The sequence below is a fragment of the Populus nigra genome, chromosome 2 (genome assembly GCF_951802175.1).
Source record: "Populus nigra chromosome 2, ddPopNigr1.1, whole genome shotgun sequence".
NCBI lineage: Eukaryota > Viridiplantae > Streptophyta > Magnoliopsida > Malpighiales > Salicaceae > Populus > Populus nigra.
In genome coordinates, this window is record NC_084853.1 from 27,604,364 (window position 1) to 27,624,615 (window position 20,252).

At 32.7% G+C, this 20,252-nt stretch overlaps 1 protein-coding gene across 2 annotated transcripts; it reads left to right on the forward strand.

Moving 5' to 3' along the window:
- Positions 1-15,667: 15,667 nt before the first annotated feature.
- Positions 15,668-18,834, forward strand: LOC133681762 (thioredoxin-like fold domain-containing protein MRL7, chloroplastic). Of its 2 annotated transcripts, XR_009836554.1 has the most exons (6): positions 15,668-16,545; positions 17,307-17,391; positions 17,771-17,882; positions 17,974-18,092; positions 18,177-18,288; positions 18,511-18,834. XR_009836554.1 is itself a non-coding variant. In XM_062104891.1 (5 exons), exons 1-4 carry the CDS (start codon positions 15,788-15,790, stop codon positions 18,069-18,071), a joined length of 1,053 nt encoding a protein of 350 aa, XP_061960875.1. In that variant the 5' UTR covers positions 15,668-15,787; the 3' UTR covers positions 18,072-18,092; positions 18,177-18,834. The 2 variants fall into 2 exon arrangements, 1 of the variants encoding a protein (XP_061960875.1); XM_062104891.1 differs by having other exon boundaries at positions 18,177-18,834.
- The last annotated feature ends 1,418 nt before the right edge of the window (positions 18,835-20,252 follow it).

Genomic DNA, 20,252 nt, shown 5'->3' on the forward strand with positions numbered 1-20,252 from the left:
TAGGTATTGATTAACCATGCATGCTCATGCAGTTGGATTTACCTCAAGCTTTGCAGAATAAATTCCCCTTGCCGGAACACACAGTGGAATTTGACTTCAGGAAGCAATCACTGTGCCTTCTCTCTCAAAGTAACACCACAGGGTTTATGTGCTAGGAATTGCTAATACTAGTATTTTTTTTTTTTAGATGGTTTTTTTAGATTGTTTCGATAACCATCCAAAATCGATAAAACATCCATTCAGCCTAAAAAAAAAAAAAACCTTTCAAAATCAAGAGAATATTCTTTGAGTATCAAAGAAAGTGAATTTTCAGCAGAAACTACTGGCTAAAACAGAAGGGCTCACTTGTGATGCGAGGAGGCGGCATTCCCTAGTTTCTTCGTCTGTCTTGAGCTGTTTAAGATTAAGAGTGAGGTGGGGGTTATAATTTAAAATATATTTTTATTAAAATAATATTTTTACTTTTTAAAATTTATTTTTAATAGAACAATATAAATAATAATTTAAAACTACAAAAAAATAAAAAATTTTAAAAACAAAGTTAATTCCCAATACCAAATGTAACGCAAGTTAAATTTTTCATCAAGATATCAGTTTTAAAATTAACCGTTGAGCCAATAAATTTGAGAAAAGAGAAGTTATTTTTTTAATTAAATGTGTGTGTGTGTGTGTGTGTATATATATATTAAATTTAACATCTTTTTTTTTCCTAGCATATTATACTATATTTTAAAATGCATGAGAAAATTATTGTGTAGATACTGTATACATAAAGTGTTTGCATTGTGAACCACATTATAGATGTTCAGAGGACTATGGAGGTGTTGGGTCTAGCTTGGTCACACTGTAGATATATAATGTTGTGTTTGTATTGTGGACCACACTATAGATATTCAAAGAACTATAGGGTACGTTGTCTTTTCTATTTTTTATTTCAAAAGATGTTGGTGCATGTTGGGTCTGGCATTGCCATCAAACGCAAGGCACTTAAAATATTTTTTATACTCATGGCCACCAGATTCAAAGCACTTAAAATATTCTTTGTACTCTTAATATGTTTTTTACATTAAAAAAAAACACAGAGGCAATATGATAGTATCATTGATGCACCGAGACTACTAATCTTTCAATTAGATCATTTGCATTATTTCTATATAATTGAGAATTTTTAAAAGTGAAAAATATTTACTGCATTTTACCAATTTGAAAGCATTTTTGGTAAAATTCAAATACTTATTAAATGACAATTGTACTTATATAATATTCTAGGGCAAATTGACCAATTAGCATACAAAATATAAATAAATAGTGAAATAACATAGTTTAGAGATGTTGCGGTTTAGAAACAAGATATTTAATACTTTATTATACTTGTTAAGCGTGACATTTATATATTTGTCGCGCTTCAAAAGCACAACATTTATATATACCTTGATGGCATTTGTTCAATTGTTCCTGACACAAAAAATTCTTATAGAAACACTTTTTTCTCTTACCAAATCAACTAGCTGGCAAAAAGAATCAATTCAACTAGATTGACCTTGTGAGAGGGGTCTCCTAAGCTATTTCAACTTTAGACTGATAGGGAATACTAGACAGGAGATAAAGTACAAGGGAGTGAGGGACAGTACATAACCATGCAACACCTAACAAATTTCATGATATAGCTCTTGACTTCTTATTTCCTAGTTTCTATACAATAAGATATGAAGCCATTTCAAAATCTAATTGATGTCGCAGTTGTGAATTGTGAAATCAGTTAAAATTTTACATGTCGCGGTTCACAACCGCGACATTTAAACAAATGTCACGTTTTGGAAATGCAACATCAATTAAATATCATGGTTCAGAACCTCCAACATCTAAAAGTCGTGTTTAAAAAGTATAACATTTAGTTTATGTTGCGTTTTAGATGAGTGACAAAATTAAACTATGTTATTTCATTAAATATTTTTTAAACACTATCTTTCCTTTAAATTTTTAAATTTACTATACTAATATGACAAAAACAACCCCCCCCCAATATAGTAACCCTCCTCTCTCTTATTTTTTTTTATTCAACAACTGATCCGAATCACTTTGAAATCAGTGAAGAGAAAAAAAAATGAAAAATATAAAAAGCGCAAAGTATGAGGACGTTTTAGAAAGAAAAAAACAATATGGCCATCTGACAAAGGCAGAAGCATCAGCCAACCCCGCCAAGATAGCTGGATGTTTGGCCTAGGGGTGTTCAAAAAACTGATTAACCGAGAAAACCGATGAAAAATTAATCGAGATGGAAAACTGATTTTTAAAACCATAAAATCTTGCCGGTTTGGTTTGGTTTCGGTTTTACAACAGAAACCGGTGAACCGAACCGAACCGAACCAAGTCACCAACCATAAAATAAAAGACCTATAAATACTACAGTCTACAGTTAACCTAACCCTAATAACATTATATGAAAAGTTGCCGCCCAGACTAGTCCTTTCTTCTATAACAGAAAAAAAACCCATATCTCCATCTCCTTGCTTCTCTCTTCACTTCACGTTTCGGTCTCTGTTCTTTCTCTTGCTCGCACGTCTGTCTTTACCATTTGCAAATTTATAGAGCCAAACAAGTAGGCTGGCATGAGCGATCACGATTCAAAGTATTTTTCATCAACCAAGAATGGTGAAATCCCTGAGCTGAAGAGCTCAATTCTTAGTACAAAGTCCATTCGTCGTCCTTCTCCTTTCCATTTTGATCGCGTTGTTAGATCTGTCTAATTTTAACTGATTGATTTCGTTGAACTTTCTTCTTCAACTAGAATTTCATTGGAGGATTGACTTTTTTATTAATTATGTTCATGTTGCTGAGCGCTAGGATTTCCTTAGGTTTGGTTTTTTTTGTTTATTATTATATATTGAGAATTGAAATGGAGCTATTAAGGATCATGTGATGCAAAATATCCTTTCGTGAAGGAAATCTATTATATAGTTTTCATGTTTGGCATTATAGATTTTAGGAATTCAGGTGATTAGGTTTCCTGATTTTAAAGCCAAAAAACCAAATTTAATCGAACCGAATCGGTCCGGTTTGAATTTTCAAAAATTTAAGTTACTCGAATTGGTTGGTTTTTGTGGTTCAAATCAAACTAAACCGAACCGAACCATGAACAGGCCTAGTTTGACAATACACTAATCGAATTCAAAGCCAACAAAGACAAAGCAGTGATTGACAAATTGGATAAAAACTTTAGAAAATAAATTGCACAACTCCAAAAATATTAGGTGGGAGAGCAAAGCCAAAACTATTTTATTATACACTAGATAATTACTCATGTTATGACGTACGTGGGTTGAATTAATTTTTTTATGATAAAAATATAGTTTAATTAAAAAAAAATTAAGATGATATAATTTTTAAAATATTGAAATGATAACATATTAGATTGAGTTTTGATCAACTTGGATAAACTTGTCATATTTGCTATCTATATCATAAGACCTTGATAACCATATAGAAAGAAAAAAAAACACAATTTTCAATCAATCCAATGTTGAAAGATAAAATCAAAAACAAATATGAACTAAATAAATAAGCCGAGTCAACTCAGGTTAAATTATCAGACTTAAGTTTTGAGACTAGAATAACCTTACAAAAAGCAAATCAAAATAAATTATAAAGTTCAATTCTCAATCAACTCAATGTTGAAAAATAAAATTAAAAAAATCAATTAAAAATATAAAATAAAAAACCATCTGAATCAACCAACCAAACTTGTGACCTAGGTTATGAGACCAGGTTAAACTTATAAAACATAAATCAAAATAACTTATGAAGTTTAATTCCTAATCAGCCCGATATTGAAGAATGAAATTGAAAAAAAAATCAACTAAAAAAAGACAAAAAAAACTTGACTTAACCGACCTAACTCATGATCCAGGTAATAAGACCATGATAACTTCATAGAAAATAAATAAATAAAATTACGAAGTTCAATTTCCAATCAACCTAATATTGAAGGATTAAATTGAAAAAAAATCAAATAAAGAAAAGGAAGAAAAATGACCCGTGTCAACCTGTCAAACCCGGGTCAGGAGATCAAGATAACTCCATGGAAAGAAAATTAAAAAAATCATAAATTCCAATTCTCAATCAACCCAATATTGAAGGATAAAATTGAAAAAAAATATATTCAATTAAAAAATGACAAAAAAACTGAGTCAGCCTATCTAACCCACAAAAGTTGTGACTTGAGTCATGAGACCGTGATAACCGCTTAGAAAACAAATCAATAAACAATTATGAAGCTCAATTACCAGTCAACCCAATGTTAAAGGATGAAGTAGAGAAAAAAAATCAGTTAAAAAAAAAAAGATAAGAAAGTAATTTGAGTCAACATGAGCCGAGATAACTCCATAAAAAATAAATCAAAACAAATTATAAAGTTTAATACCCAATAAATTCAATGTTAAAAAGATAAAATTAAAAAAAAATCTAAAATTAATAAAAAGTCCTCAAAACTTTTGAGGACCAAAGTGAAAAAGAGCTTGACATTTCACTATTCATTGTTATAGTGAACATCCAAGCCCTTTTAGTATATGTTAATTTGGCTTTGAAGATGAGCTTGCGGTACCGTTTTAAAACATGACTAAGGTCGATCTGAGACAAAACCCGAGTCACGAATAAAACAAGTGAACTTGGAAATCAAAACAACATTATTTTATATAAAAAAAAACTTTAAAAAAAGTGGTAATGGGTTGATGGTTGAGTTTTAACCAAGTCAGGTTCGGGTTTATCTAGTTAACGAGTCAATTAGGGTTTTTCTTTTTCTTTTTTGTTTTTCTTAAACCAAGACCAATTCATATCTCGGGTCAGCTAAGTCTGAAGTCAATTCGCTTGGCCTATCCGAGTTTTAAAATAATGGTTTGTAGAGTCAATTGAGATCTTCCTTTTTTTGAAAGAAAAAAAGAAGAGAAAAATCTTCATGTTTCTTAAATTTAAATTATTAAATTCAAATTATATGGATATTATTTGGTGTATAATAACAAATTTATTTTTTTATTTTTTTATTTTAAATTATTGAATTTAAAATCAATTATTAGATTTATAAAAAAACAAGAGAATTCAAATTCAAAATTGATTTTTTTTCTAAAAAGAAAACTCGTTTGATATTCCCAAGCATTCATGAAATCTAATTGAATTCCATATCTAAAAATCTAAAAGTTAAAAAAACTAGAAAAACTATAATTATATTTTTAAGCTTTTCTAATATGTTTCTCTATATTATTTACCACATATATTTTAATTTAATAACTTTTTTTTAACCAAATATTTTTTTCTACAATTGTAAAGACAATCACAATTAAATCACAACTATAGGCACAGCCCAATATCTAAAAGATCTTAGCTTAGTTTGTAGGTACATTAATTTTTCATGTTAACATTTAAGTAAGTCTTGGTGTGCAAAAAAATGACTAATAGATACTTCAACATATTTGGAATCAAATTATATGTTGAATTTAATTCAATTCATAAGCATATTTGAATTCCATTTATAATGTATTACAATTTGCAACACACACACAAAAATAATATATGTGGGAAGGGTAAAAAAAATCTGCCAAAAATATTTTGGTGTAGTGAGTGCCGAATCATTTGAAAGGCTCAATCGATGCTGTCTTTTTAAGAAAAGTTGTGGCCTCAAAACATTCAATAGATTCTAAGAAGGATGAGGTAGCTCCCTCAACTTTGTAATGCAAGCCATGATTATACCATACCAATGAGTTCATTCTATCAAGTTGCAAAACACCCATTAAAAAGCTTCTGGCTGCATTCAATGGCATATCAAGCCATTAAGAACCAGAGTTATGAATATTGATGATGTCCTGAAAATCCAAGTAGCCTAGAAATAGCGCTTTGGGGTTGGATAATCAGTTAATCAATCGGTCATTGTAATGTTATCCGTTTTTTTAGCAATGATGATTGATATCTTATCATTGGTGCTTGGGAGACTAAGATGACTTATAGTTAGTACCTGCAAAAGGTCCCATTTTATGGATGTAGGGACTCTTTGATGCTTAAATAAACATCTTTTTAAAGATATAATATATAGTAATATTCTAGAAAGAGATGCTCTAAAAATATATATGTAATAGAGAATGAAGATTATAAACCTTTTTTCTGAAGGTCTCATGATGTATTTATAGCCCACGAGTCTTGTCATTTCGTGGAGAGGAGAAACTGAAGTCTAATTTTACCTTTATGATATTTTGAGTTGTATTCCACTTATTTTATTTAGCTAAAAGAAGGAGACATGATGGGTCATGAAAGACTTTAACACATCTATAGGTGTAGGGAGAGTGAGGGGATGAGTCTATAGGGGTTGGGTTCATCCTCTAGATTGGGCTTGTCCCATAGGTTGGACTAATGCCTTACATTGGACTCGTCTCCTAGGTTGGGCTTGTCCTTTAGGTTGGCTTCGTTTCCTTGGTTGGGCTCATCCCCTAGGTTGGACTCGTCCTATAGATTGGACTCGTCTCCTAGGTTGGGCTCGTCCCATAAATTGGACTCGTCCCCTAGGCTGGACTTATCTCATGGTTAGGTTCGTCCCCTAGGTTGGTCTCATCCCCTAGGTTAGACCTGTCCCCTAGGTTGGGCTTGTCCTCTAGATTTGGCTTGTCCCGTAAATTGGACTAATCTCTTGGGTTGAGCCCAAGGGAGGTAGGCGCTTCCCTTGGATGAACTTAACTATATTAAGTCTAGCAACTTGCCAGAATCATGTTGCTTTAGGCCTAACATATGACTAAACCTAAGTGTACTGGGTCTTTTGTCCTTTAAATTTAGGTTTATCAGTAGCCCCCTCAATCTTTGCAATATAATAATATGCAAACACTTTAATTAATTCCCCAGTTGAGTAAAGCATTGAGTTTTGCTTGTATAAAAAAAAGGTGTAAGCTGGGATACATAGTTGAAAAAAGATGTAGAAAAAATGCATCTGAAGTGAAAGAAATTCTTTCAAACAAAACTATTAAAAATCCATACTTAAAATTTTTTTAAGAGATTGAGGATACCATGCCCATCATTTATATAAAAATTCCCAAATGACTATGGAACCCAAGGAGGGCGAGCCTTTATCTAAGAAATTTTTAAGTGATTATAGGTTCTCTAAAGCATGAGAGCCCGTGGCTTTCCCAGCATTATATTGAGCTTGAGAGCCCTCCAAAAAAAAAATAGTCATCATGATAATTTTTTTAAAAGGGACATGGAAAGGCCCCCACTGAAGATTGGTGATCGAAGAACGGGATTGTTGTCATAGGGAGATCAAGCCTATCCCTTGAAAAGTGGAGCTATTGTCCTGAAGTGACCAAGTCCACCCCTTGGTGAGCTGTATAAATAGCACTAGGAGAGCATGTTCATCCTTTACAAAGTGGTACATATAGCACTGAAGAGACCACATTCATCCCTCAGATAGTAGTGCATATAGTAGTAGGAGACCACGTTCATCCCTTGAAGAGTGGTGCATATATCACTAGTAAGACCATATCTATCCCTTGAAGTCCACCCCTTTCTTAGGAGAAGACACATTCCCAAGATTAATATTGAGGGGCCTTCAACTGTTACCTAGAAAGACTATAAATTCATTTTGAATAAATCATTAATATTCAAAAACTTATATTCTTATTAAAGATTATACATCGTGAGATGATCTGAGTAATAGGTATGAGAAGGTTCTTAGGAGGAACATGTCTTGGAGGTGACATTAAAATGTTTGCTTTGACTACTCTGATTACTTCACTTGGAAGGTCATTTATACTGGTTGTCTTTGTAAAAACAAAAAGGTGCATGTCATAGCAAATTGGCCTCTTCAACCTGTATGTGATTTTCCACGAATAGTCTAACTTTGGACAAGCTTCCATATGGTAAGACATAATTTTTTCTCTAAAGAGCATACTCCTTTACTCCTCATATGAAGGTTTTTAAGGCTACTAGCTAAATCAATTCTTTTACCTTGAGCATCTCCCCATTAAATCTCCTCAAATATGTACATGTAAACTCACCCTCTTGTTGGGCAACACTAAAAAGTTTATGGAATTTTTCTTATTGGGTATGCCAGTGCTAAAGCATGCCACTAGCCTGGTGCAGAGATCATGAAACCCTTCAATAAAGTTTAGTTCCAAGTTGTTATATCAAACACATATAAACCCTTTGAAGGTTGTAGGGAATGTCTTGCACATCGAGTCATGATTTTGGATGACCAACTCTAAGCTACTAAGCACATTTTGTACATGTTCCCTTTTGTTGGTCAAGCCATCATAATTGTCCAAACTCATTTACATGGAAATATAGTCCTTGGGGAGTCAAGTGTTCAACATATGTTTGGACAAAAAAATTTCCAAACTCATTTACATGGAAATAAAATCAAAATTTAGCATCGTATTTTCTAAACCTTATATCTTTAATACCTGAGAGTGTGTTCTATTGTGTAGTTTTACACCACACGGATATTAAAGTCTACATCTGGACCATAAAAAACAATTGGAAAAGGGTTTTTGATATTTTGGTCAAACACTAAAGGATAGTCATAAACTGGTTATGATATCCATTTTTTTAATTTTTTTTAAACATGAGAAAGATATAATTTTTTGTTTTTTTGTATTTTTTTAAAGATATGATTGAAAATTTGTTAGGATTTGACCGTATGCAACAAACTATTTATTGTTTTTTGTTTTTTTTTTTGTCTTTTGAATAGGGAAATTATTTTAAAAGTTTTGAGACTTTTTTTGAATTTCTTAGAAATATTTCGGAGAAAATTGGGTATTTTAATACTGGATATATATTTTATAGTGTAAATATACAACCCAATATTACGCAAAATTGGTAGGAAAACATTTGAGAAAATCATAATTTTTTTGAAAGGATTTTTGAGTTTTTTTTAATATATATATATATATTATATGAGCTGGGCCGAACTCAACCCAAGAATGATTGGGTTGTGCTGATCTCGACCCAAAAAGGTTGGGTCAATCTCGGCCCAATAGATTCATTTTTCTTTTTGGAGTGGGCCAGACCAGGCCCAACCATATGGGCTAGGCCAAATCAGGTCTGGCCCACCATATAAGTGAATTATTTGCCGAACATGAATAGTAATAGTTCACGTTTTGCATGCAATCAAAATGGTTGCAGAAGATGAGACGAGCGGAGGAGAAGACTACCGGAGGCAGTGGTCACGGTTGTGATTAGGAGGCTGAGCTGATGGTTTGGGCGGCGTCGCTATGAGGAACGGTGGAAGAGTTGGCCGTCAGTGGCAGAGGAAGGAAAAGAAGAAGAAGAAAATTTGCAGAGGGGAGAAGGAGGAGTTTGCGGCGGCTGTTCTGTCGTTGGTAAGGATATGGGTTCGTAGGGAGCCTAAGTCGCCGTTTGTTGGTGAAGGAGAAAGGTTTATGTGGGGTCTTCAGGGGCTGAAAACATGATGGAGAGAGAAGGAAGGGAGAACAAAGTTGGCTAGGAATAGGGGAATGACTGGTTTTTTGCAGATTTGGCCCAATTTTCTCCATCCTAAGTCATGAAATCCAAATCTATTTATAGAAGGTGCAAGAGGGTAATCTTGTCTACATCGGGGAAAACTTTCAGCCCTTGATTCGGTTTGGAAGAATCCCAACAGTTGGTTCAAAATAGGCACCATGAACTATCAAATCTGACATTTCAAGGTTAACTGAGTTGGCCTCTTTAGACCGACGCTGGGGCCGTTGTGTTGTCAATTAATCTAAACGAGCCATACCCGAAGATAGAGAGAGATGTCAGGTGATAATTTGTGTGCAAGTTTTGTCAAATTTGATGGAGATTAGAGGCATTAAATGCTCCTGCAAAGTAGCCTCAATAAGCAGTCATTTTAGAGAAAATGAAGAAGACAATGAATAGTGATAAAACGACGAGTCGTCTAGTCTTTTCTTGCAAAGCAATTTAGTCCTTTATCTATCAATGCTGCTCAATTGCACCCTTAATTGACCATAAACTTTTGATTTAATGCAATAAAGCCCCTGACAAACTTCAATTAGAACCCTAAATTTATCCACCCTTTTCAATATAGTCCATGGCATAGTTTTTAAACCCGACCTGGTGGTCGACCTGGTATAATGATCAGGTCACGTGTCAGATGGGTTGACCCGGGTCAACCCAAAAAAATCTAATGCAAGTTGCTGCTGCAACAACTACAGCAAATCCAGTATTCAATACTTCTAAACTTTCACTTCCATCCTTTAAAATGCCAACCACCATCTTCTGTCCATCACGACATCACTGGACCGAAACATTTCTAACACCAATGGCATCATTCCCAGATCCTTCAACACCAGTAAACAATCCAACCAACTCATCAAGCAACCCAACCATTTCATCCAAATCATCATCTGGGTTTAAAAAAGAATCGATGCCAGATCAACTGATTAAGAACTGCAAGTTCAAAAAAGAGGCAGAGAATAAAGAAGAGAGAGAGTGAAAGAAGGAGAGTCGTGAAGAGAAACAAACAACATCAACTTCATCTAACCTTATTTGCAGATTTGAACCGGTATGGCTTGCCTTGATGTCTTCTGCTCCTCTGTTCTTCTTCGTGAATCGCAACTGAAATGTCTTTGAAGATTTATGAGATTAGGTAATTTAGGTTTTCTCATTTCTGTCCTTTTATTGTCAAACCGCAGACATCCCATCTACTAGAAGACTATGAATGTTGGTTTGGACATTTTGTCACTGTGATCCATATTTCAACTTTGATGATCGTTGAAACAAAGTAACAACAATTCTGGAGAAATTGTCCAAGATGCAATTATTGGAAAAATTGAGAGATTTTATGAATTTCTCGGGAATTAATGAATAAGGCAAAAACGACGTTGTTTTACGTGTGTGTAAAAGTCGGGTCTCAGCTGGGTTTACCTGGGTCGACCGGGTTTTGCCGGACCAATTCCCAAGTGGGTTTTTACCTCCACCCAGACCGGTCCCAGGCCCGGGTCGACCCGCCGGGCCAGTCCGGGTTTTAAAACTCTGGTCCATGGTTTTGAATTTATACAATTTAACCCCTGATTGACCATTAAACTTTCAATTTCTTCAATTTCAGCCCCGGTTTCAATCAATTAAACCCACATAGTTTGCTGCCTTTTGTAAAGTGATCATTGGCTGTGAAATTTTTTAATTTGATTCCAAAACTTTAATTTTCTTGTAATTTTACCCCTAATTTTAATCAATTAACTTGGTAAAAATTAAATTTGGTCTCTTAAAATTGCAATCTTTTCAATTAAGCCCAAATTGGACTCCTAAATTTAATTTTTCACCAATTAAGCCCCGAATAAAATTATTTTGATCCATTTAAAGTATAATTAAGTTCTTGCACTTAATTAAATCCTTCAATTGGACCCAAATTAATTCTTAAACATAATTAGAATTCAATTTGGCCCATGAATTAATCAGTTGGCCTATTAAAAATTTAATTATATCCTTGGACTTAATTTTTATGCAAATTCATCCAATCATAATTTAATTTGACCTTTAATTTGCATTGCTTCTCCACTTTTTGGGCATAATGGGATACAATTAGGTCTTGAATTTCCTCTAAAATTGTAGCTTGATGTTTTTGTATTTTTGAAATCTTTCTTGGCTTGCTTTCTCTACATTGCCAGCCTTTATTTTATTTTTGTATTTTGAAAAAAAGTAAATTTTGGAAAATAAACCAGAATTGAGTTATGACAGTTTTCTCTCGTCCCTTCACCAAATAAGAGAAAAAAAATACATCACCCTCATGCCCTAACAATGTACTATATTTTCAACCTTATTCCCGCCAAATTATTACCTGAGAAATGCTGCAATAAACATCCAAAACCCTTAACCCAGCCAACCTTAACAACCTGGTTTTGGCAGTACTAGATTGTTGTCTTATGACTAATGGTTGGGACCCTTTCTAGACGAATCAAGGGCCATAATTCAAGCCTAGAAGGGACCCCAACACCTCATTCACCCTCTATAAATAGGGGTGAAGTTCAGGTGAAGAAGAAAAAAAGAAAACTAAAAGGGAAAGAAAGGAAACCAAAGAGAAAAGAGAGAGAGAGAGAGAAAAGAAACATCTCTCCTACCTTTTCCTTAGTCCAATTGAGACTCACAAGACCTTACACTACAGCCCCATTCATTCCAGCCAAAAACAACCACCAAAGACCACAACAAAAGCCATTATCACTCGTGTTTATCTTCTCTATAACAACCTCCCCCTCCAAACCACTATCGTTAGCCTTTACCGTGGACCATCGTGACTCTGGAAGCACCACCACTAGCCAAGTAACACTTTCTTCTTCCCTTGATCCCTCATTCATGGTGCTATATATGGATAACATGAAGAAATAACTCATGTTCTATTGCTGACATTTGCTAGAGAACAAGATCATTAGGGCGAACTAGTGGTAAAGAAATGGGGTTAGGCCTCTTGCCTCAACCTAGCCCATATGGCTGGGTTGGGTTAAAAAAATAATCCTTTGAGCCTTCTGTTGGCCTCATAAAAATCCAGTTGGGATGGCATGAGCTCAAACCGCACATGTGGGTTTGGGTCTTATGCCCAATAAACGAGCTCATATGGTTGAGCTAAGCCCAATTCAAACATAAATACATGCTTGGCATATCCTATTTTTGTCAAAGAAAAATTCATTTTTTGGTCCTTAAGGTATATTTGTCAAACACAGGTCTAAGGTATTTTTTCATGCCTCTATTTTCACGATAAGGGTGTGTTTGACAAAGACACCTTACTGCCCCCCTTTTAGCTTTAGTTTGTCAATTATTTTAGTATCTAGTCAAACAAGCACTAAATAATCTTAAAAAATTCAGGGACCATTTTAAAATTATTTATGGGTCACTCGTGTGTTTTTCCAACAGTTTCATTTAATATTTGGTTGTAGATCTGCACTGTAAGATATGGATTTGGTATTAAAAATACCTGCTTTTCTCTGAAATTTCAAAAATACAAAAATATGTTTTTGTTTATGTGTATATTGCCAAATCCTAAAAGGTTTTCATGCATATTTTATATTAAAAAATTGCAATTTTATCATGTTTTTTTAAAAAAATACAAAGAATAAATATCGTAACTAATTTATTATTATCCATTAGAATTTGGTCAAAATTTTAAAAATATCACAAAAATCAATTTGTTTAATTAATATTCGGGGTATGAATCTTACAACATAAGACATTTCGATATTAAATTAAATGAATTAATAGCAATAAATATTAAAAATTAGCTATGGACTTTATTATTTGAGAGTATAAAAATACATTGTAAAGTATATCCTCAGATATTAAAAGATACAAAATATAAATAAATACATTATTAAAATTTAGACTTTAGAATGGTTAGATTTTAGCTTGATAAAGACCTTCTTACTAAGAAAGATCTTTTTTGAACCTTAGATGAACCAACAAATAGAAATAAGACTTAGAGAAAAACAATTAATCAACAATGCAACTTACCATATGAAGGGTATATTGGGGGTGATGTTTCTTCCTCATACACAACTAGTCCTTTTACTCAAACTCTCGAAAACCATTAGATTTTCTAATGTTATCGATGGCGACTCCTAAACCTTTCAAATAATAATTATATGATTTATCCCAACACATCTAAAACTCCTCTCGAATCGGGAAAAAAATCCCATCATTCAACGCCATGCACGCTTAGCTTTGATACCAGTTGGTGCGAATTTCTAGGATAATAATCCTAAAACCAATAACAAAATAGATAAACAACCAAAGAAAGCTGAAATTCAGGTTTGGATAAAAAAAAACTTTGACATAGAGGTAACCCTGTATCTAAAAACTAAAGATCTTGAAAAAGAACTTGGACCTGTTGTTTACAACAAAATAAGAACCCGAAGTATGTGAAGACACTGCAAAGACAGTTATACCTTGGTAAAAGTCAGTTGTTAATCTTTGTCCCAGTAAAGAACATAATTTGCACCAAGAAAAAATCTAAATTATTCAATAAATAGATGTTGCTAAGATTTGACAAGTATGAAAAATATAGATAGTCCTTTTAAATAACCCTAATGGACCCTTATTAGGTTGTAAACCAATAAGCTGAAGCTAATAATCATCTAACACAAGCTTAATGTCTAAAACAGTCCTAAAACATTTATTTATTTTCAAGTTAATAATAAAAGGATCAATTATATTTTACTTTTTATAAAAAAATATTGAAATGATGATATATTAGATTGACTCAGAATAATTCAAATTAACCCGCCAAAACACTTATCTGGATAATAGACTCAAATGGATCCAATAACATTTTTTTTTTAATTTAGTTGCATGATAATAATATAAAGACCAATTGAAAAATGAAATTGAAAAAAAAATCAACAAAAATCCAATGTTGAAGGTTAAAATTATGGGAAAAAAGAAAACAAATATGTTAGGCTAGGAATATATTTATTAAATTTTAGAATATATTATACAAATAACAATTGGGAAAAGTTTTGATTTTTAAAATAATATGGACATATAAGTTTTTTATAATTTCTTGAAACTATTAAATGATGATAATTAAATTAATTAAAAGATACCCTAATCAATCTTTTACTTATCATTTCATGTGGTGAATATATTGATTAATATATTTTAACAATTGTTTTTTAAATAATTGTATTTTTTAAATTTGAATATATCTTTAATTATTAATATGATTGCACATTTATCTAAGGTTGTGTATTTTTTTATAAGAAATAAAAATAAATATTGATAGCAATATATTCACATTTTCTCTTATATATCATATTTATTTTGATGAAAATGTCCCTTGAAACATCAAAATAGTTTTTTTTTTAAAAAAACAACTTAAAACAATAATAAGAAAATTAAAAAACTTGAAAACCTTATAAGGAATTTAAAAAATAAAAATATATATAAAAAAATAAAGACAAAAAAGGCCTAAATGGCCCACTGTGTTTACACCTAAAAAAAAAAAAACAAAGCCCAAACAAGAGAACTTATTAATCCTGGCCCGTTGAGCCCGTATGCTCAGGCCAATTATTTTTTTCATTTACTAAAAGACAAACAACTTATAATCTATCATTTAAAAAATAATTTATAAACAACTTATCGTGTGCTCCCCAAATCTAAACCACTACAAAGATGGCTAAAAAAATAGAGAGAGACATTTTTGGGAAATTGTTTTATTTATTTTTTCAAGCTATTTTTACTTAAAAATATCTTAAAAACACAACAAAAACTTTTCTAAGCTACCTAATAATCCTAAAAGACAAAATAAAAAAAATACTTAAAAAACCAAAATGAACCAAATAAAAAACTAAGAAACCAAAAGGAACCAAATAAAAAAATTCTAAACTAAATTTGATATATATTTTTTTAATTTTAGATAAAAAAAATTATTATCAAACTCTTCTTATTAAATGATATAAGTCAATACAAAAACTAGAAATTTTTATCTCCAAAAAGTGACAAAAGCTAATAATTTCTCTTTTCTGATCATTTTCAACAGATTTTTTTCCTCCTTTTTATAATGCTAGGTTTAGAATATATAGTAACTGAATTTGTAAATCAAAATTAAAATTTAAAAATATATAAAAATTGTAGAGATTGAAAAAAAAAAGTATGTGGGCTAAAATGAACTTTAATAAAAATGTCTCTCCTTCAAACGAAAAAAAAAAATCCATTGCAAAATGGAGTCATAAAAACCATCGTGTGGTGCCTGGTCGGAAGGAAACGAGGGGTTTTAGGTTTCTGCTCACTGTCTCCGACATTATCCTTCCCATTCAATCTCTTCTGTCGGAGAAAAATGTCTCTCCTTCAAACGATGGCCGTGCCGAAGCCCGTTTCGCATCTTCGTTCAATAAACGATGAACCTAATTTTGCCCGCTTTCCGGCAATTTCTCATCAAAATGCTTTACACTATGAGCACAACTCAAGACGTTTTCCTTGCCTTTCTGTTTCAAAGAAATCTGACCCTGAATCCAGTTCTAACCCCAAAATGAATTCTAGAGGAAGAACTCGCCGACCGAAAAACGAAGATGGTGGAAAGGAAGGCGGGGAAATTTTCCCAACCACAATTCCAAGGAAGCCAAAACGTGGCCGAAGGAGTGAAGCAGTTGCGGTTGAGGACTTCGTGCGTGATTCGCTGGAACGAACATTTGCATCAATTAGGCAGCAGAACCCGGATGTTTTAGAGGAAATAATGAAGGATAAAGTTAATGAAAATATAGATTCTGAAACGAGTGATGATGATGATGAAGACGATGCGGAGGAGGAGGAAGGTGGTGGTGAGGATGGTAAAGGGAAAGGAAAGAAAAAGAAGATGGTGGTTGAGGAGGAAAGTCGAGATTGGCCATTGGATGCTGATGTGGGGTGGGGAGTTAGGGCGTCTGAATATTTTGAGAAGCATCCAATAAAGAATGTTGTAGGAGAAGATGGGTTTGAGATTGACTGGGAAGGAGAGATGGAGGATAACTGGGTGAATGAGATTAACTGCCTAGACTGGGAGAGATTTGCCTTCCATCCAAGTCCATTGATTGTTCTTGTATTTGAGAGATACAGCAGGTATGTTTGATATTTTTTTCTTCATGCCAGCAGATTTTGCAACCATACTTTAAAGAGTTCTTCTACACACGCTTGGCAATATGTTTAGAGACAAAAGAGCAAGATTTCGTGTTTTCTATGCAACTCGTAGATATTCCTTTAAAATATCAAATCACTTCATTATTTTTATGGTGCGTGTGAATGTTTTACTGGTAGAGTATTGTTTGCAAGTAATCATCTTGAACTGCAGTTGCTAATTAATGGCATAAGAATTAAATAAGCATGTCAGTGTAGTTACGGATTTCTCAAGAAAGAATTGCTTGAGAGTTGAGATGTGCGTAGGCTGCTTCTTTTTTATATTTTTGATGTACTATGCTTTCATTACGTACAAGAGGATTGATCTAGCAATTGGAAACATGCATAAAGTAGCTTCTATGAAAATCAGAGTAGTTCAAACTTCAACGGTGAATTTTGGATATTCATAGTTCTGGCATTTTCTTTAGTAGGCCTGTAAGCATTTTTCATGTATCATCGTAACCACTTAAGCATTCTTTAGTAGGCCTGTACTGCTAGCAAGTTTGCATCCTAACCACTTAATATAATTTACTGGGAAAACCAAGAATAGGATGTTCATGTTTGATATGTGAAATTGCTTTCCTTCTTCTTTAATTGTTAATATTTCGAATTGCATTGGTCTATGTGCACTGTGAAAATTGTATATGTGGATTGAGTATTGTTACTTGCACTAAAAAAAGTATGCTTAATCTCCTTTTTATCCACAGGGCAACTGATAATTGGAAGACTTTGAAAGAGCTAGAAAAGGCAGCCAAGGTGTATAGGGGTGCCAAGGATCGATTGCCTCCTCGGGTAAAATGAGCACTATGTTGTTTCCATTTGAACTGAATCAAATTTCCTAATGTTTTGACTTTGCTCTTTGTTACACTTAAACTTCTACGGACAAGTTTCAAATGTAAATTCACTGCACCTCTGGTTTACGAGAAAAATGTATGTTTTCTGTTTTTTCTACATCTCCAAACTAAATTTAAACTTGCGAGAATATAAAGTGGTTTTTTAGGTTCATTTGATGGATCGCAATGTTACTTATGGACTGTTTAGGGTGACGCTGTTCAATTCAATTCAGTTTGTAGTCTGTTTCTTGTCCCTAGAAGTTGTTTCCTTGGATTTTATCAAATTTTGTTTCGTTTGGATTGCTAATTTTGTTGACCTTGAAATTCTCTGGTATCAGACAGTGAAGATAGACATCAATATTGAGAGAGATTTGGCATATGCTCTTAAAGTTAAAGATTGCCCTCAGATTTTGTTTTTACGTGGAAACAAGATCTTGTATAGGGAGAAAGGTAAGGCATATTGCTTTCATAACAGAATTACAAGTAGACATATTCAAGCTCCTATCTTTCCATCTTCTTATGAAAATAATGGTCTTTGCAGAGTTTCGAACTGCAAATGAGTTGGTCCAGATGATCGCACATTTCTACTACAATGCTAAGAAACCTTCATGTGTTAACAATGCAAATTTATGCCCTTAAATTTTGGCTATAATTCTCAAGGTACTCAAGTATGTGAATATCTACTTCTAGCACATCCATTTTTTATCACCTAGCTCTGCTCAATACTATGCCTTTGACATGCAGATAAAACATGAAGAAGGAAGCAGTAGAATGACTCACCTTATATGTTTCTTGCCGGTACCTGTCACTTTTGCTCTGGAATCCCAGCAACCTGACCTGACTATGGTTTAATCAGGTTGGATCCTAACCTCAGTGTCCTTGATATGCTGTATTTGATGATTGGATGAGGGAATTGTGATTGAATCATGGATAAACTATAAAATTATAAGGGAAAGTAAGTGTATTTGTCATCAAGACACATTCTTATAATGGCTAATCAGGTATTAAACAATTATTGTTAATAGAACACATTACATATTTTGCAATTTTATTTAAATGCTTCTTCTTGTCAAAGCAGAAATTCTTCTGGTTTCTCACCAGAAAAGGCTAGATATATTCCAAATGTGGCAGATTTGTCAAAGAATTAGAGACAACTGAACCATACATGTTGGAACAAGTCAGATTGTCGAGTTTGATATTCAAGAATCTGAAGCCATACTGTAATGCTGTTGTGATAAGCTTTGTATCTATGGATTGGGTTTACGTGGAGAGTATTTTTGGAGTATTAATTAATTCTAACTCTGCTTCTAGTTCTTCTTCTATTTTTGAGTACTTCTGCCGAGTATTGATGTAATCTGAACTTTCTTTTCAACCGAAAGATGGCATGCTTTTTTGTTGACAACTTTGCTTGTTCTAAGACACAGGGTCATCACCTGTCATGCATGATTTTCAGTTTAGTGCTGCGTTCTGCTGTCCTTGAATCATTCCTTGATTAGAAAGAACTGTTCTTTATGATGCTTAATGTGTGTCCGGACCAGTTGTATGACTCTAGTTTTCTCAAGCCTTGTGACATCTTGTTACTGAAAAATCCAGGAATGATCAAATAATGTATCCGAGAGAATCTGTTAACATTTATGTCCCATGATAGCATAGTTATCAAACCCAGCCCGGGGTTGGCCGGGTTCCAGGTTTTATGGGTTAACTCGGAAAAATAATAATAAAAAATATTTAAAGTTTTAATATTTCATATGAAAAATTAAAAAAAAATTTATATGAATATAGGCTATACATGTTGTAGATAATGAAGTTGAAAAGAATATTTTAAAAAGTTTTTTATTCTACATTAAAAAGATATTATGTTATGCTTTTAAGTTGAAGTATTTAAACCAAAAAAGTTTTTTATCCTATATTGAAAAAACATAAGTTTTTTTTTATGAACTTGGAGTATATATGCTAAAATGTTTTAAATCTCACGTCGAAAAGATATTATGTTATCTTTTTAAGTTGAAGTATTTAAACCAAAAAGTTTTTTATCTTACATTGAAAAAACATAAATTTTTTTTCTTATGAACGTAGATTATATATATGAAAGAACTTTAAATTTCACATTGAAAAAATAATTTTTTTCTTGGAAATAAAGAGTGTATATATTAAAGGGTTTCAAATCTCACATTGAAAAAACTTAAATTTTTTCTTGGAAACATAGAATATATATACTAAAGGGTTTCAAATCCTACATTGAAAAAATAAAACACTTTTCTAATATTTATATAGCGAGCTTTAAAAAGTGTTAATAACCACCTAAAAAAATATAAAAAAAAGAGGGGTGCAGGAGAAATTTGAAAAAAAAAAACCACTGGGTCTTGCCCGGGTCGCCCGAGTCATGGGTTGACTTGCCAGGTCGACCGGGTTTGGCCGGGTCGTTGCACCGGCTAGTCTTTTGGCAAACTCGGACCGATCCAGCCACTAGGTTGATCGGGTTCTGTATCGACCCGTTGGGCCGGTCCGGATTTATTATCTATGGATAATAGGCATGAATATTGAATAGTCATTGACAACTGTTGTAAAGTTTTTTTGAATTTCTTAAATTAAATTATGTAACAATTAAAATAAATATTTAGAAATTCAACAATTTAAATTAAGGAGAAAAAATATTTTCTTAGTTAAAATTCTCATTTTTTATTCAAGCATTTATTTTTTTTTAAATTTTTTGTAAGTGTAATTTTTATCAACATAATGTTCATTTAATAAAAAATTAGGATAATTAAAATAAATATTCATAGTTATATTAAAACAGCCTCCAGCGGTAGCCCGAACACA